Source organism: Mastigoproctus giganteus, chromosome 10 (assembly GCF_048544385.1).
Source record: "Mastigoproctus giganteus isolate SK-2022 chromosome 10, ASM4854438v1, whole genome shotgun sequence".
Classification (NCBI taxonomy): Eukaryota; Metazoa; Arthropoda; class Arachnida; order Uropygi; family Thelyphonidae; genus Mastigoproctus; species Mastigoproctus giganteus.
In genome coordinates, this window is record NC_143584.1 from 8,503,269 (window position 1) to 8,523,711 (window position 20,443).

The 20,443-nt window shown below is 36.5% G+C and overlaps 1 protein-coding gene across 1 annotated transcript in view; it reads left to right on the plus strand.

Annotated features, from left to right (window-relative positions):
* LOC150078671 (translation machinery-associated protein 16) overlaps nt 1-20,443 on the plus strand; it is a 77,344-nt gene that overhangs the window by 10,846 nt on the left and 46,055 nt on the right. The window contains exons 2-4 of the mRNA XM_090382227.1: nt 2,635-2,738; nt 8,060-8,097; nt 17,391-17,475. Coding sequence (XP_090238353.1) covers nt 2,635-2,738; nt 8,060-8,097; nt 17,391-17,475 — 227 coding nt within the window. The remainder of the gene's footprint in view (nt 1-2,634; nt 2,739-8,059; nt 8,098-17,390; nt 17,476-20,443) is intronic.

Below are 20,443 nucleotides of genomic sequence, written 5' to 3' on the forward strand. Positions count from 1 at the left end.
AAGAAAGGCTTCAGTTCTGCAAATTGCAGCATCTAGTGACTATGCACCTGCGAGGAGATCTGATTGAGGTTTTGTGGCCTTGAATTGATTGAGTAAGCTGTGTTGATGGCATTGTTCCTTTACTGAGACTACAAACAGAGGGGACATATATTCAAATTGAGAATAGATGTGTGGAAGCTTGTCTTCAGCCAGCAGGTATTTGATTGGTGGAACACGCTGTTGTGGAAGTGGTTAGTTTTAATAAATTCAAGGAAGAACTAGACATTCTTGGAGAGGATGGATGGATGAGGTCAGTAGAGGTTTTTATTGGCTGATGCTCTATAACAAGGGTGGGCAACCTTTAAATATGCCAGGCCAAATAAAATGTCTGTTAGGTACATGCAGGCCAAATTTCTTTTAGCTCTCCGCGATATTTAGGATTCTTAAAATTGTGTATAATGAAAAAATTGTCACAAAAAGTTTTATGTTATTTATTGTAATATTTATACCTATGCATACATATAATTAATTTTATTAATAAGAAAATCGAAACACAAATTAAAGATAAAATTACAAAAACACAATTATAGTAACAAAATACAAATACAATTCCAGTAACAAAAATTGCAATATTTTATTTTTATAATATTTAATGAGATTTTATATGGTTTATTTTTATCAGTGAATTAATATCTGGATTGATATTTGTTTTAGCAATGGTCAGAGTATTTTCTAAATTTACTTCAGAAATTCCATTAATTCAAAAATATCTAATAAACAGCAGGCTGTTTATTATAAACCGATGAGTCGAAACATTATGACCACCTACCTAATATGATGTTGGTCCTCCACATCCAGCCAAAACAGCTCATACCCGGCAAGGAATGGATGCTATAAGATTTCTAAATGTCTTGTGGTATCTGGTACCAACACGTAACCAGCAGATCCTTTAGCTCCTCTAAGATCCGTGGTTGAGACGCCGCAGATCAGAGTTACTGTTCCAACACAAACCACAGATGCTCGATGGGATTGAAGTCTGGAGAATTTGGAGGCAAAGGCAATACCTGGAAGCAGTCCTCATGTTCTGCGAACCAGTCTTGAACAATCCGGGTGGTGTGGCATGGTGCATTATCCTGCTGAAAGATGGCACTGCCAGAGGGGAAATACCGTTGCCATATTATTATTATTATTATTATTATTATTATTATTATTAGCCATATTGTGCAAGGAAGCCTGAGGCTTATGCTGCACCAGCCAAAAAAAAATTCCTGAGTTACCCTGTGAGAGAGAGAGAGAAGTAGAAAGGAATCACCAAGAAAGAGAAGAATGATGATATCCAACTCAGGACCCTCGGTGTGCCAAGCCCATACTCACCAGATGTGAGCCCCTGGGGCGTGAAACGGTGTACCTGGTCAGCAATGATGTTTAGGTAGGTGGTAGAAGTCAGAGTGCCCAGCACATGGATGACTGGACCCAGGGTGTCTCAGCAGACACCACTGCTACCGGCTTGGTTTCATTCCATGGTGCAACCAACCAGGTGCCATCACTTCCCCAGGTAAATGACGCGCACGTACCCGGCTGTCCACATGGTGCAACAGGAAATGTGATTCATCAGACCAGGCAACTTTCTTCCAATCATTCAAGGTCCAGTTTCGATGCTCACGTGCCCATTGTAGGCGCTGTCGCCGATGAACCGTGGTTAGCATGGGCACTTGGAGTGGCCTGTGGCTACACAGCCCCATTTTCAGCAGGCTTTGATGTACTGTGTGTTGTGACACATTACTCCCGTCACCAGTCTTCCTTTCGATTACTGGTGAGTTGTGCCACAGTCGCCCTTCTGTTGCCATGTAATATCAGGGAGAGAGAAAATTCAGAAACAGTAGTCCCATTGCCAATTTCCAAGGGACCCCACTCTTAACCCTATCACAGTTTGAAGAGTAACCATTCATGATGACCTTTTTTGTTTCATGTTCTCCTGTCATATAGCCATTATTTAATTTATCTAAGGATGTTCCTTAAGATCTCAGTATGTTCCATTTTATTAAAAATCACCTATGAAAAATCATCTCATTGGTTTTTCTCTGTCACCAACCAGTTTATAGTTATCTGCCTCATTCTTAGAACTACTTGTATAGATTGGCAATATATTGTTACTTCTCTAACCCAAGAGTATCATCTTAGAGTCCAGAGAAGCCCACGGCATTAACCTTAGTGGCTGGAATTTATTTGTCGCTATTCTTCAAAATAGCTCGATATATGCTATTTTCCTAGAGACCTTACTTTCCTTCAGGCCCAAAAGGTTTTCTGCCCTCTGTAGTAATTTCTATATTGTCGATTTCACAGAATTCATATTTGTTAGCCAGATTTTTTTTTTTTTTTTTTCAATGAAGTACCATCTACATTTCATATACATTTAATCAGCTAAATTATGATTGACTTCCTTGCAACATGATATAAGGTTTTAATCTGATTTTCACTTGAGAATCATTAGTATCTTTTTAAAAGTGTGTTTTGCAGTACGTTAAATCATGTATATTAATTTTTTTGGAAGCAACATTTAGATTGTTTTTACTATATTTCTGTATAATTAAATGTAATATTGATGAAAATTGAATATGGGATTAAATTAGTACTGTTTGGTTAATATCTTGATAGCCAAAAGTTGCCACCCAAAAGCATAAGAAAATTACACTACACCCAAATAGTCGTAAAGCTGCTCAATTAACCAGGAAACAGTGCCATTATGCTAAATTAGAGAGGTAAGTTGTATTGCATTTTTCTTTAGTAACAAATTTATCTTATAAATTAGGCTGACCATAATTCCTTGAGGCCAAAGCAGGACAAAGAGAAGAAATGTTCAGAAAGAGTAGAAAAAAAAATATTTAACAAAATGTTATTAGGTCAATGTGGAGGGGGACTGCACATCATCGAGTTCATACCAAGAATATTTTTTAGATAAATGTATTTTGCATGACAAATTTTGGTCTTTTTAAGACCTTGTCATAAAACTTATCACACTCCATATTACAATTTTGCTTTATATTTAACATGGCTTTCAAGGTTTCAACATTTAATCTGGATTTCTCCTTCAACCGCATGCTGTTCATTATGGAAAATATCCTCTCCGTGGAAACTGTATTTCCAGGCAGGCAAAGAACAAATTCCGCAACATTACTAAAATCCTGGAACGCTAGACATGTTTACTCATTTCTGAAAATATTTGAACCCAGCTATCATTTACAGAAATGTTTTCTTTATTCCACGAGTCCAAGTGCCTGACAACTATAGTTTTTATTAGTGCCCACTAATCAAATATGCAGAGTTTTTTCCTGCTCCTGTTCGTGTAATAAGCTCCTCATTGAAACTGTCCATATTTCTTTCCATTCGGGTGCCTTTCTCAGTAATACCCATTTAAATTTTTCAGTATTTCCCAAGCTGCATTTCCACTTGTTTACATATTCTAAGCTTGGTTTCATATAAGTTCTTAACTACACCAAGAAACTTGATCTCACTAATTTCACCTCCATCTATTAACATTTTTAGTTTATTCCTAACATCTGTTATTATAAAATTTTTATTTCCTTGCTGAATAAGCAAGGAAATGCCGAATAAGCAAGGAAATCTTATTTCCTGAATAAGATTTTCAATATTCATAGATACTTCTGTAGCTGAAATATTATCTTTTTCAATAAAACTAATATATGTTTCGAATGTTAACTTTATCTCTTGCAAATGACAACCATAATTTCAAACAGCGACCTTCAAATAATTTTTTTCAACATCATCAGCCATTTTCAATCCACTGCAGGATGAAGGCCTCTCCAGCAACTTTCCAGTTCCCTCTGTTTTGTGCAATGGCCATCCATTTACTATCCACAAACTCACGAATTTCATCTATCCATCTCCATCGTTGTCTTCCAGATTTTTTTCTAGCACCCCTTAGGCACCATTCTGTTGTTTTCTTAGTCCATCTGTCATCATGTCTTCAAGCTATGTGTTCTGCCCAAGACCATTTTAGTTCTTTAATTTTGATAAGAATGTCCTTTACTTTGGGTGCTGCCTAATCCATGTGTTTCTCTTCTTAACTGATAGTCTGATTCCTAATATAATTCATTCCATTTTTTGCTGTGTAGTTCTCAGCTTCTCTTCCATTCTTTTGGTAAGTACCCAAGTTTCACTTCCATACGGCATGGTGGGGAGTATACATTGGTTTACTCCCCACCATGAGAAAGGCACCCAAATGGAAAGAAATTTTACATTTCAAACAAATTGGGATATTGTTCCTCAGTAGTGACTATATTTACTGAATGCTATCCATCCAAAATTTATTTTTCTCTTGACTTCCAGCCATTTATCATTATTACAGCTAATGACTTGTCCCATATAAGTATATGACTCCACCTTTTCAATTACTGCTGTTTCAGTCATTATAACCTTTTCTGTGGCATAATCATTCATCGTTACTTTTGTTTTAGCCATATTCATCTTTAGTCCGAAATCCTTACTAACTCTGCATAACTGATTAAGATTTTCCTCTAATTCTTTGGGATCGTGGCTTATGACATGACCCCAATGTCATCTGCAAATCGTAAATGGTTTAGGTACTCTCCGTTCACATTGACTCCTTTCTGCAACCAGTAATCTTCCTCAAGGGCAGCAGTAAACAACTTTGGAGATATTGTCTCCTTGCTAGACTCCTTTCCCAATTTTAAATTTGCTACTGTCTTTGTCAAGTCTAATAAAGGACGTAGCGTTCTATATTTTCTTCAAAGTCATAATATATGTGGTATCTATGCCTTGTCTTTCCAGTTGCCTTATGCTGTATGGAGTCAAATGCCTTTTTATAATCTACAAATGCCAGGCATAATGGTGTTTTATATTCACTTGCTTTCTCCATTAGCTGTAATATTACGTCAAGGTGATCCATCGTTGAGAATCCTATCCTAAAGCCAGCTTGCTCTTTCAGTTGATTCTCATCAAGTATTCTTTATAATCTGTTAGTAATCACCCTTGTGAACAACTTATAGATGTGAGATAACAAGCTAATTGGTCTATAATTTCCAATTTCTGATTTATCTCCTTTCTTATGCAGCAAATTTATGGTTGCATTATTCCACTCCTTAAGCATCACACCTTTTCTAATGCATTTTTGAAGAGTCTTGCCAATTTCTGTGTCATTTCTCTTCCTCCAAATTTTAACAACTCTACAATAATTTCAATTTTCCCTGGGGCTTTCCAATTCTTCATTTTCTTCAATCCATGTTCTCTACCTCATCAGGAAGGATATCTGGTATGTCGTAAAAAAAAATGTGTTACTAATTTGTGATCCATCTTCCCCACTCCTGGCATAATTCCCTTGCTCCTTGTATAATTCTCTATAGTATTGCTATTTGAATTATGCCTTCTCTGCTATTTATAAGTACATCATCACATTCTTCGGTTTCAGTATCATTTGTCTTTCTGTGTTCTTGCTCATGGCTGCTGATTTAAGTCCTTTGTTTTCCCTTAATACTTGTTCTACTTTTCTTGTGTTAAATCTTATGTCCTCTCTGAGTCTCTTTCTAATGGCTTTGCATAATTCAGTATACTCAATTTTATCCTTGTCAGTGTTTATCTCGCTCTTCATTTGTTGTCTTCAGTTCATCATGACAACTGTTTCTTGACTAATTTTTTCTTCTTTGAATTTCTTTTTAGATTTCTTGGGTTTTATCACTTTCAGAAATTTGTAGTATTCCTCATCGATATCTTGGTCCTGAACATTCTGCACAAGCTCAGACTTGTTCTTAAGTTCCATACATACTGCTTTTTCTCTTTTTCTATTATTTATTATTATTTACTCGAATCAATTTACCGTATTATTTACTCGAATCAATTTTTTCCTTTCTTTTCTTACATCTATATCAAGTGTGCATCTTACTATTCTGTGATCACTTCCAACATTTACCTTGTTCGGGACAATAATATCATTCACAATATATCTTCTGTTAGTGAGGATGAAGTCGATTTCATTGGTTAATTCATTTGGGCTATTCCATGTTCACTTTCTCTTCACTCTTTTCTTGAAAAAAATGTTCATTACTGACATTCCTCTAGATTCTGCAAATTCCACAAGTCTTTCACCTCTTTCATTTCTTTCACCAATTCCAAAATTTCCTATAGTTCCCCTTTCTGTGCTGTTTTGTCTCTTTCCAACCTTAGCATTGAAGTCCCCCATAATGATAGTGTAGTGGGTTTTCTGCTCATCTAGAAGACTCAACTTCAGTGTACATTTCTTCAACCTCTTCATCGTCATGGCTCGATGTTGGTGCATAAATCATTAAAATAAATCTTGTACCACTTATAAATTCTGAGTAGTAGTCTTGACATCCTTGGTTGATGTACTTTTGAATTCCAAAAGGTGGTAGATGACTTTCATCAACCGGTGAAATACCACTCCTTTGCTTATTGGAGGCTTGAAGTGGTGAAACCCATGTTTAGTCTCTAGAGCAAAGTTTCCGGCACCCCCTCCCCCCATACTTCTCCTTCAACCTATGCATGGTACTAAGTACTATAGGTTTTGATACCTTTCGTGTTTGGGGTTTCCATAAAAAAAAAAAAAGAAAAGAAAACCAACTCCACTTTTGCTCCTTTCACTGTTTCCATTGGTGTACAGCAGATTTCCGCTTGATAAACTTAATTAATTTCTTCATGTTTCAGCAAAACCGATGATATTCCAATTCACGTTTTCTAATTCCTTTTCCAGCTCTAATATCCTATCTTCACCAATGAACGATCTTGCGTTGTAACAGGCCAAGTTCAGTTTCCGTGCATGCAGCCTCCTTGTACCCAGAGATTCTTGGCACCCTGTGCTTCCACTGCGATCCTCTCACTGGCTTAAAAGGGGGAGTGAAAGCCAGTAGGGACTGAGTGCCATTTGTTTCGTCATGCTGTCATGTGCTGGATGATTTGGTATTTTCCTCTTCATGCTGACCAGGCATCTTGAAGAGACCCACTCTACACGTTCGTTGCCACCTAAGTGACTTAACAGGGCTTACCAACCATCGAGAAGATGTGTGTGAGTGGATTTTAGGGAGGCTGCCAACTGGACTTCTTTATCTTCTGAAATAGAAAGATGTTGGATCCATCAGCATTTTAGACTGTCTGATTACACGCAGAATGCCCATTCCCCTCTAAGACACACACTTCCTTACTTAAAAACTGTGCCAAAAGTGGCACAGTTTGCTAATCTCCATTGTGAATGGAGATTAGCACAGTGGAAAGGATACATTCTTGTACCATATTGTAGCTCTTTATGTGATACCTAGTCATGGCCAGTGGTCCTGAACTATGTTATTATTTATTTATTATTCTTTTTTTTTTTAATTACCTACCAACCTAAAACAAGTGTACTTACTGAATTTCATAATATGAACCTAAAAGCCAAAGTTAGGTGGTTCTGTTCAAGTTTATCTTAATTATAGTGATTGCTATATGTTTCATTATGCTTGACAGGCTGATTGACAATGGCACTGTATGAAACAGTTTCTAATTGAAGTTTGTAATCTTCATAAACTTAGTGTGCAAATATTATTTATATATACCTTAACCTCTGAGATAGTCACTAAAGAATCTCACTCCTGCAGATGATCTTTAGCAGTTTAACTGCTTAATCTCTTTCCTTCCTTACATCAGATCTTTTCTCTTTGGTAATTTCTCATTTTGCTTGAAATTGACTAATTCTTCAGTTTGGCTTCATTTTAATTAGATGTGTTCATGTCTATATACTTGTACATTCTCCACTACTTTAAGATACTGAACTTTATTATTTGTAACATTTAATTATTGTATTGATGTTTAATATTTTATTATTTTGGACATTTTTATTTATTGTTTAATTAATATTTCAATGTTAAATAATTTATGCATTTGAAAAAAATGCTTACCTATGGAATTGGCTTCTGTACTTATAAATTGTAAGTACAGAGGCTAATAAACTGATGTTATTGCTATACATCATTGTTAATGTATGAATTAATAACTGTAACATCATTTTTATATCATATGCAATAATACATTTATTAAAGAATGTATATTTTTTTAGGAGAAAAGATGAATTAAATATGAAACAGCATGCTAAACGTAAGTTAAATCTATAATTATGAAATAATAAGTTTCAGTAGAAATATATCCTGTTGTTAAATTTTTACCATTAATTTTTTGAAAATTGTATTAAATAAATGTGCAACCAGCAATTTGGAATATAACATTTGGCAGAGTTTACCAGTTGAGTACTTAGACATCTTAGGATAAATAAAAGAAGATTGTCTTGTAGATAACTTGTAGATAATAATCACTTGATGGGGAATATGAGAGAGTTTATATATAGGTCACAAGGATATGCAAATTTTGAAGGGGAAAATTATTGCCATCACTATCATATTATACGGATCCTTTTAGTTCTTTCAACATCAGAAAAAACTTAATGGATTATATAAGAATTCTATTTACACGTATAGATTTTTTGAACATTTTCAGAATTTTCTAGGAGTTTTCCTAGGAAACCCCACCCCCTTTCTAGTGTGCTTTCCACAACATACTAAAAAAGGGGTTTTATGAACATTTTCAGAATCTTCTAGTTTGAAGTAGGCTAAGGTTTTCAAGACTTTGGAAGACATTGTTAGAATTATGGTGAGTTATTACATAGCACAGAGCAAAACGAAAGACAGAATAAATAAATGGCAAGTTTAATATTAAATTGTAAAAAACATATATTAAATACATACAGTACAAATAGCTTTCGGTTATTATGGTAACCTTCATCAGTCAAACTGACAGTTTAGGAACACAGAACATAAGGGCGTATAGTGCCTGTCATGTATAGTGAACTGCGTGATGTAATAGTTAACTTTTTGATGTTGAAGCCTCTGGTTGTGATATATGCGAACGTTGCCAGTGTTTATCACTCATGAGAATGGTTGCTTCAATAATAGGGTGGACACAACATCCACTGCTTCTGTTGACTGAAGTATTAGAGCAAGTGATGTACAATGACTTCAACAAGGCGTGGTGCCAGTAATGGCGGCACTGTGCCTGGACCGATCAACAACCACGACATCGCGGTGTGGTTCAATGTCGTGTCGGGTTGACCAGAAGTGCTCAGCAATGGCCGAGTGTTCTGAAAGACTTTTGCCCAGCCGTCTCCTAATTTCTCTGATGTAGCAGCTAGTGCAGTCACGGCAAGAAATGCAGTAGACTAGTCCACTTTTTAGTACGGTGGGAACCGGTGTTTTCACTCTAGAGATGACGAATCGCAATTTCCTGCCTGGGAGCTGTAAGCACTTTATCCCACGTGATTTCAGGACCCTAGAAATAGGTTTGGGTAATATGGGATAAAGATGCTCGCGGTGGAGTCATTACCTTGAATGTTCCTGGTGGGATAGCCACACCTCGCAAGATCGGCCTTGACCTTGGTGATCTCGGTGCACCTCTCATCCACATAGCGACACCAAAAGGCAATGGGATCTGGTACATTCGTAAATACACGACCCTCCATTTCTTCCATCGGGATGTTTGCCATGACTGAACTAACTGGGGAACCCATGGCTGTGTTGTGCACCTGTTGGTAAATGGAGTAGTTGAACATAATTGCAGCACCAGTTAAGCACAGTCTGAGGGCGGTGGAGATATCATCTGGTGTTAATTTGGTCCTGCTGCCAAGGGTCTGGTTACTATCCAAAAGTTTCTTGGCACATGAGATTGCAAGTTCGATCGGGACGGAGGTGAAAAGGGACACTACATCAGATGATGCCATGATTTGATCTTCTGAGATGGATAGGGTTCGGATCCGTTCTATATAAATTCAGCACTGTTGAAAATGGTGTTGGTGGTCTTACTTACTAGGAGAGAAAGGAGTCCCCTAGACAAACTACGTCAACTCAATTTGGTGAGCCACAACAGGAGACAATGGGTCTGTGTGTATTTTAGTGCAATTGCATCATTTATACACAGCTAAATATAAATTAGGAAATTTGCAATAGCAGCATTGTTTGAGTTACATCTCATATTGTGAATACGTTCACGACGAGTTGCCATGAAATTGCACTACTTCGAATAAGTAATAACGCTTCACCCGAAGGAAAAGACCATTGTTACTTATTCTCAGTGGATACCAGCACCCAGCCGGCACCGTTTCGGGGCTATTTGGCCCTTCTTCGGTGGGTGGGCAGGTACCCAAGTGATGTAATGATGGTAGGTACCCAAGTGATGTAATGATGTGAAGTATATCTTCACAATATGAGAGATGCCTGATGGTGTATGATATAAGTTAAGATTCTAATGCATTAGGGCTTAGAGCCTCAAGCTGCAAAAGAGATTAGACTATGTGTATTTTAGTGCAATTGCATCATTTATACACAGCTAAATATAAATTGGCAAATTTGCAATAACGGCATCGTTTAAGTTACATCTCATATTGTGAATAACTTCATGACGAGTTGCCATGACATTGTACTACTTCGAATAAGTAACGCTTCTGTTTTGCCATTATTACATCACTTGGGTACCTACCCACCCATCAAAGAAGGGCCAAATAGCCCTGAAACGGTGAAGCGTTACTTATTCGAAGTTTTGCGTGTACAGTAGTGTTCAGATTCTCTGACAGCTTGGGAACACAAGGTATGGATTATATTTGAGTAAATAAAGTCAGGAACCAAACTTCTAAGTTTGGTTCCTGACTTTTTGGTTCCAAGCATCAGGGCTGCTTTATTGGTTGAACCATTTTTGTAAATCTCGATGAAGGCAGCGGATCCAAATATTTGAGGATCTTGTAGCTGATGTTCTGACAGGCACGTCGCATACATTTGTTAGGAAATGGAAGTTTGTAAAGAAAACCTTTCGGACGTTGTTTGACTTGCATCTGTGGGCAAATCTGAGATGTCTACCACGGCTAATAAAAATTAAGTTCTTTTGCAGTTTCACGACTACGTCGTATATTTGATGGCCAAGAATAGTTTGATAGTTAGAGGCTTGTGCACTCTGGATTCATTATGGTGAGTTATTACGTAGCACAGAGTGAAACAGAAGACAAATAAATGACAAGTTTAATATTAAATTGTAAAACACATATATTAAATACATGCAGTACAAATAGCTTTTGGTTATTATGGTAACCTTCATCAGTCAAACTGACAATTTAGGAACGTAAATAAGGGCGTGTAGCGCCAGTCGTATATAGCGAACTGCCTGATGTAATAGTTAACCATTTGATGTTGAAGCCTGTGGTTGTGATGTATTCAAATGTTGCCAACGTCTGTCACTCACGAGAATGATTGCTTCAATAATAGGGTGGACAAGACATCCACTATTCTGTTGACTGAAATATTAGAGCACTGAAGTATTAGAGCACGTGATGTGTAACGACTCCAACCAGGCACAGCACCGGTAATAGTGGGATCGATCGACAACGACAACATCGTGGTGCAGATAAATGTCGTGTCGGGTTGACCAGAATTACTTGGCAGTGGCCGAGTGTTCTATGTCCGCTAAGCGGATGGCTCTTTCGTGTTCTGAAAGACATTTGCCGAGTCGTCTCTCGGTCAGATTCTTTCTGTCAGAAAATCTGAATGCTACTGTGCATGCCAAAAACGTAAGTTCGCAATTTTATTCTGTGAGTCCCTTGACTCTCGTCATCGACGTAGTACCACTACTGCAAATTGCACGCAATTTGTATTGAATTTCAGCGACAAGCAATATCTACAGAACAGGTAGATCTGTTGAATCTGGGTATGAAATTTGCTGTTCTTCCATGAAGCCCAACAACAACACTGATATTGTTTTAGGTGTAGAAGCATCTTTAACATGTTTCCCTGAAGAAGTGCCGAACACAATTCGCCTGAAAATTGCAGCAGTTTTACATCATGCTCACCCTGCTTCTTCCAGTCTCAACCACAAACAAATCTCTGTCCTTAAAGCATTGAAACAAGATTCATTCATAGTCATTCTTCCGGCAGACAAAGGGTGTCGAACAGTTGTATTGAATCGCACAGATTATGAGACGAAAGCCCTGTTGCTCCTACAGGACACTTCTGTCTACCAGCCCTTAACTGTTCCTCCCATCAAAGCCTTGGTACGATGGGAGTCGAAAGTAAACATCCTCTTCAACAATTGGTTTAAGCAGGAAAAAATAACAGAATCCACATGTAGTCTCCTCCGTGCCTCCAGCTGCCAGATTCTACAATTCTACGGGCTACCGAAAGTCCACAAAGAAGGTATACCATTAAGACTCATTGTCTCCTGTTGTGGCTCATGGAGTTATGAGTTGGCGAAGTTTGTCTCGGGGCTTCTTTCTACCCTAGTAGGTAAGACTGCCAACACCGTTTCCAACAGTGGTGAATTTATAGAACGGATCCAAACCCTATCCATCTCAGAAGATCAAATCATGGCATCATTTATGTAATGTCCCTTTTCACCTCCAATCAAGTCGAACTTGCCATCACATGTGCCAAGAAACTCTTGGATAGTGACCAGACCCTTGGCAGCAGGACCAAACTAACACCAGATGATATCTTCACCACCTCAGACTGTGCTTAACTGGTGGCACAATTATGTTCAACGACTCCATTTACCAACAGGTGCACGACACAGCCATGGGTTCCCCAGTTAGTTCAGTCATGGCAAACATCCTGATGGAAGAAATGGAGGGTCGTGTATTTATGAATGTACCAGATCCCATTGCCTTCTGGTGTCTCTATGTGGATGATGTGTTTGTAGTTATCCCCTGAGATTCGGGCAACCGGCTCTTAGACCACCTCAGTCCTCTGTAGCCTTCCATAAAATTCACCATCGAACTAGAGTCAGACAATACCCTACCATACTTAGACAGCCTTGTCTGACATGAGGGCACGTGCTTGAAGACAACTGTATACCGCAAACCAACGTGTGCTGGCCAATTTACCAATTATCCATCAGCATATATACGCAGCCATCTTCTTGGCACTGCACAGACCTTGTTAACCCATACCTGGACCCACTCTAGTTCTGTGGATGAGAGGCGCACAGAGATCACTGAGGTCAAGGCAGATCTTGCAAAGTGTGGCTATCCCACCAGTACCCAGTACCTTTTGACAGGTGTGACCTGCAGACACATGACCACGTAGTGACCAACAGGAACATTTAAGGTAATGACTCCACCGCGAGTGCCTTTATCCCATGCTACCTAAACCTATCACAGCAGGTTTCTAGGATCTGAAATCACATGGGATAAAGTGCGCATAGCTCCTGGGCAGGAAATTGCATTCTCTCATCTCTAGAGTGAAAACACCTGTTCCCACCTTACTACAAAGTGGACTAGTCTACTGCATTTCTTGCTGTGATTGCACTAGCTGCTACATCGGAGAAACTATGGGATGGCTCGGCAAATGTCTTTCAGAACACGAAAGAGCCATCTGCTTAGCGGACATAGAACACTCGGTCATTGCTGAACACTTCTGGTCAACCCAACACGACATTAACCCGCACCGCGATGTCGTGGTTGTTGAACAGTCCCGCCATTACCGGCACCATGCATGGTTGGAGTTGTTGCACATCACATGCTCTAATACGTCAGTCAACAGAAGCAGGGGATGTTGTGTCTATTATTGAAGCACTCATTTTTATGAGTGACAAATGTTGGCAACGTTCGCATATGTCACAATCACAGGCTTCAACATCAAACAGTTAACTATTATATCATGCCGTTCACTATACATGACTGGCACTACACGCCCTTATGTTCTACATTCCTAAACTGTCAGTTTGACTGATGAAGGTTACCATAAGAACCGAAAGCTATTTGTACTGTATGTATTTAATATGTTTTTCACAATTCAGTATTAAACTTGCCATTTATTTATTCTGTCTTCTGTTTTGCTCTGTGCTATGTAAAGTGTGGCTATCCCACCAGTAACCAGTACCTTTTGACAGGTGTGACCTGCAGACACATGACCACGTAGTGACCAACAGGAACATTTAAGGTAATGACTTCACCGCGAGCCATAGTGAATCCGTACCGTACAGGCCTCTAACTATATTGTTAGAATTGTCAAATCTTATTTTAATAAATAAGATTTATTAAAAACGTTACTTATAACATTATAACGTTACTTACAATTGAAGAGATAAGAAGTTTTGAAGAAGCAAATTTGAGTAAGGATTACGAGAATATGGCAGAAGGCAAAAGTGGAAAAAGTGCTCTTTGTAATAAATTGATTCAAAGTGCATGTTTTGGGATATGAAAAGCTGGCTGTGTATAGCTTGAATTATAAAGAATTTCTAAAATGATGTGGCATAGGCAGATTACTTACTAGTTAAAGGGTTCCTAAGATATTTTTTATACTTTTTACTCAGAACTTAAATATTTATTAAAAATGAATAATTTATGTTATATAATTTAAATTCATATACGCATATTAGAACTATTAAATATAGGTGTAGATACACCATAGATAGCTCTTAAATGAAAATTACAATCATAGCGTAAAGACATTTCAATTGTATCTCATATTATGCGCCGTAGTATCTCATTATACACCATAGATATCTATGGTGTATAATATGAGACAGTTGAAATAATTGCACTACGATTTACACTAGGATTGTAGTTTTTGTTTAAGAGCTATCTGTGGTGTATCTACACCTATATTTAATAGTATAATTTTAAGCTCTTATAGTATTATGCCTTTTTGCTTTTATATTTCCCGTCACCACCAAATATGGAGGGTGCGGAAAGGTCAGGGAATGACCACCGCATATCCCGGAGCAATATGGCCTTAGTTGCTAATGCTCCTAAAAACCAAAATAACTAACTAACTAACTAGCTTTTATATTTATTACACATATTAGAACATACTAGTTATTGAGAGAAGTTTGTTTTGCTTTTTATTTATTTATTTTATTTTTTTTTTGTATATTTTGTTTAAAGCACTCATTGTTTCATTAAGACATCTCATTATACACCATAGATATCTATGGTGTATTATAATATGAGACAGTTGAAATAATTGCACTACGATTTACACTAGGATTGTAGTTTTTGTTTAAGAGCTATCTGTGGTGTATCTACACCTATATTTAATAGTATAATTTTAAGCTCTTATAGTATTATGCCTTTTTGCTTTTATATTTATTACACATATTAGAACATACTAGTTATTGAGAGAAGTTTGTTTTGCTTTTTATTTATTTTTTTATTTTATTTTTTTTTTTTTTTGTATATTTTGTTTAAAGCACTCATTGTTTCATTAAGACACAGAGCTTTTGAATTTTTGAATTGGCCTAAGGGAATTGCTGACATCTAGCAGTATAATTAAAACAATTCCATAAAGTTCTAAGCATGGTATCTTCTCTAGGATGTTGGTCAAAATTAGCAAGAGGATTTTGGAATTATATTGCAAAGCAAATGTGGTTCCTACTGCCTATAACAACATTATGCAATTTGCAGAGTAACTGCTGGTGGGCATTATAACTGACTAAGTAGGTGAATGGGAATATTCATATTCAGATTTGTGAAGATAGCCATTCAGGTGACTGTTAACAGATGATAAATATTTGATAGGTAGATGTAATAGACTGTAATATGACAATTAGACTTTGATTGACAGGGTGATTCAGACCATTGATATTGTAACTGGGAAGTAGGTTGCCTGTACATTTTTTGGTCACTTAATTTTTATTGAACTTGCTTCTTGTTTCAAATTTATGCACACTTATTTTTATGTAGGTATTCCTTGAGCTACACGAGTTTGAGGTGCACATTTACCATATACACATGTATTCTTAGTAGCATTTTTTGAATGAGGTAATGCAAATCTGCAAATGGTCTGCCATTAACACTTTAAGGAATTTTTAAATCATTCAAACTGTATCATGTGTATTTATATAAAACAATTTGAAACTGCATAGGTATTTAAAAACAAAAAAAAAAAAACTGACCACCACAAGATAGGCTGCATGCGATTGTCACATGATTGACTCTACATTCACAGGATAGCCTGCATCTTTCCATGTTCAGGAATCAGTATAGTTTTCATATCATTGTATTATCTTTGTTTATTTGGTCTTAACTTATTTCATCCTTGCTTGTTCATGAATTTTAAGCACTCTGACAATTCTCTGTGTTCTATCCAGTCTTGTTGAAAGTAGAGCCATTATTTTTGCACCATCATCTAGTACTGTATTTCATATGTACAGTGTGTACATAACCTGTATTAAATAATTTTATATATAATTACAATCACATTCTAATTAAAAATGCATATAAACTATTAATATGGAGTGTATCAGTGAAAACAGTCTGATCAAAAATATAACTTGGCTTTATTACATTTTGTTATGGGGAAAATGATTTTGAGATACATTTTCTCCTTATGTGGCGATATGTAGGCACTTGTTAATTGTGTAATTTGAGGGATGCTATTATGTGGGGGAGGGTTCAGCTGTGCGTGCGTGCGTGCGTGTGCGTACACACACACACATGCACAGCTGAACATTGATTGTGCCTGATCATAAAATGACTGTGAATGATGTTAGAACGACTTCACATTAACAGAGTAATTCTAGCAGAAGATCTGAGCAAACAGGATATATATACTATTCTCATTCGGCACTGTTGACAGATGAACAAAAGTGTGCTTAGGCTTGAAGCGTGCACAGAATGCATTCAAGATCTCTCCTTGCTTGATGTGATCATAACAGGTTACATACAAGTCAGTTTCTTATGTGATTCATAAACAAAGAGAAAATATGGAATGCAATCAACATGCTCTCAAGGACACAATTTGGTTTTCAAAATTTTGAAACCCTTATTCAGTGTCCTATTTAGTATAATAAATAAATTCACTTATTATACTAAGTAGGACACTGGTTGCTGTCTTTCATAGCATTAGATCTATCAAAGAAAGTGAACAACATCACTTTGGTTAAAAATAATTCATTGAGTAAAGCCTCAGATAAAAAAAAAAATAATAATAAAAACCCAATTTTTGTTGCACATTCTTTATCTTGTTGCTGATTATCTTTGATAATCAGCAACAAGATAAAGAATGTGCATATCCTTGCTGATTATCAAGGATAATCAGCAACAAGAATTAGAAATTCACTAAGTAGAATTTCGTAAATTTCTCTTTCCGAAAATAGAAATCACTCTGAAAGGATAATGATTAATTATGTATATATGTGTAGAGGATATTATGAACAATCTCACAAGTATAAAGCTTCTCTGTGATTGCCTTTAATATTTTTAAAATTTTTTTTTTTTTTTTTTTCCCCCATTCTAATATCTGGTTTTTAAGATGACTGTGTCCTGGAACTTAATTGTAAAACCATGTACATTTAAAATGCTCATTTTCAGTTAAAAAATATATTTTTATAATGATTATTGTTCTCCCCCTCCCCCATAGTGGAAAAGCTGAAGTGGTTTAAGAATAATATTGATATTACCAAAGATGAGCAGTCTCCACAGGATGTGCTAGATATTATAAACAAGTTAGTTTTATTTTTTCTTTCTAAAAAGTATTATTAGCTATTTATCTATAATCTTTTAACTGTAGTATATTCAGCAAGTATGCTTCATCAGAAGCTTTTTTTTTTTTTTTAGGATAGAAACATGAAATAGTAATAATGTACACAGTGATAATCAGGAATAGTATATTTCTTTGCTTGTTTATGTATTTGATTTAACAGTAGTTAATAAATCAGCATGTTTATGTGAGATAACAAGATGTCCCCACTCATCTGTAGCATTGTGGCAGAGACAGTCAGTCTGGCTAAGTTCAACGTGGAATTGATGGTTACCATGTGGGAGTGGGAATAGTATAAATATTCTGCTTTTTTTTGTTTTATTTTATTCATTTTTGTGGCTGATGCAGAAAAAGCCACAGTGCAGATTTGAACCCTATTGAAAATTGCTGGTACATTAAGTCGTCTAAAATTGTTCAGAAGAAGCCAACAAGTAAAATTCAGCTGCAGGAGAGCATTTTAAGGGTGTGGTACCACAAAATTGGTCAACCGTATATCCAGATTAACTCTATGCCAGATCATTGTAAGGCTGTAATTGCAGCTCGAGGAGGAACAACATATTGAGGACTTATTTTGCTGATTTACAATACATAATACTATTACGTTAACTTTTCATTTCAGTTGGTACATGTAAATGCAATAAAATGTATGTTTGGTTGTCACGATTGCCATTTGTATGATTTCTCATATTTCTATTAATTACGCATTTTACCCTTTGGAAAGATATTTATGGCAATTAGGTATATCAGGTGGAATCTTTTTATTGGATTTCATTCGCAGAGATATATTCCATCTAACAAATGCATTTTGAACACTTCTGCAACCCACAATGCAGCGCAAAACACATTATTTGCAAAATTCACAAGTGATGCAGTTTTTTTGTCTGCCACTGTATATAGTGTGTCATTGCAAAAAAAGTTTGGAAAGCACTAGCCTACAGAATCATTAGAAAAATCTCATTAAGAATCTGCTCTGACATATTCAAGAAAATCTCACAGGTCTATAATAATGCAGTACGATATAAGTAATTCTCAAAAAAGAATGGAATGGCATCACCAGAATTGCCATTGCCATTGCTTCTAAATGTCGACCTGCATGCTATTATAATAAAAAAAATAACTATTGGCGTGTCAAATGTATTCACTTTCCCCACTCCATATGTATAGACTTCCTCTCTTCTGTCTGTGGCATAAAGCAGGGGTTCCCAAACTTTTTAGAAATGCAGAGCCCCACATCAGAAAGAAAAACATTCCAGAGACTTGATAAAAAATGAAAAAAAAAAAAAAATACACTAAAAATGAGGTGTTTTGGTTCAAGGTCACATGCACCAAGCACGTGCGTGCTCTTTTCATATGACACACACACACACACATTGACAGTCTAAGGTCACTCAGAAAAGGCCAAATTTACTTTTTACTTTTATGAACAGTGTAATCTGATTCAATTTTATAGTTTTAGAAAAAATATTAACATTCTAAAATTTCCTGGGTGCCTCCGTAGCCAGGTGGGCAGGAGCAGCAGTACGTAGCACACGCTTCTTGATTAGACCGGGATTCGATGGGCAGGAGCAGCAGCACATAGCACACGCTTCTTGATTAGACCGGGGTTCGAGCCCGCGAACACCAAATACGGAGGCTGCGGAAAGGTCAGGGAATGACCACCACATATCCCCGGAGCAATATGGCCTTAGTTGCTAATGCTCCTAAAATCCAAATAACAAACAATAACAAACAATCTAAAATTTCCTCGCGGAGCCCCAGATAACTATGGCATAAAGCATGAACACTCTTGTGTATGCTTTATGCTTAATCCTTTCATCCAGTATTATAGTGCTGCAGTTCTCACCCTCCGTTCTACTAGCCTCTGTTAAGCAGAAACTGTCACACAGCATTGTGAAGATAGTAAGACAAACCCCAATCCTGCATTCCCTCCCACATGTTGTCTTCTCTGTCACAACTGTAATTTAATCTAATCCTAATTCCTCTCTTCATTAACCCATTTTCCTATTTTTTTTTTTTTTTTTTACTTATTTATTATTTATTTATATGCAGTAGAACCTGGATAAGAAGTTTTCCAAAAGGAGTGGAGGTTTAGAACATCTTAGAAGGGAAAATGACCTAAGGGTATGAAATATTGACTACACAGATAAAAATGAAAAGATACACATATTTACATAAGTACTATTTCAGAATTAATAAATATTTTACTCTGCCTAAGGGAAACAATTTTAATCTGAGGATTTCTAATTGCTTAACATTCTATTTATTAAACTCATTGCCTTTGGTGTTTCAACATACCTTAAGTGTTTAAATTACAGTAAGGCAGAGCAACAATCCACTAAGTAATTCAAAACTGTTCACAACTATCAGAACTTAACACATGGTCGACATATCCAATTATGGATATTGATGAAAACAATTGCAATATATCACTTCCATTATCCTCTGTCTTCCATTAAGCCTCTGAATTTCAGCACTAAAGTTCGATTAGTAAATTTTCTATGGAAAATTCACTAAAAATCAAACAAGTTGGTGCATAATATAACTTTAGTTCATAGTAAATTTCTGAAGTAGGTGAAATGGCGTAGCTTTTTTTATATCTCATATTGTGAATGTCTTCACAACAAGTTGCCCTGATTGAACTACCTTCAAACATGGATTCTCAAATAGGCAACACTTCACCAGTGCATTCTCTTGTTACTTATTCTCAGAAGAGAATGCACTAGTGAAGTGCATTCTCTGCTGAGAATAAGTAACATTAGTCTTCGCCAATGGCAAAGTGTTGCTTATTGGAGGTAGTGCAGTATTGAGGTCAACTTGTGAAGGCAGTCACACTATGAGATATAAAAAATGCCATTTCACCTACTTTGGTGGTTTACTACAAATTAAAACGATGCTATTCACTAACTTGTTCGATTACCAAATTTTTATTTATT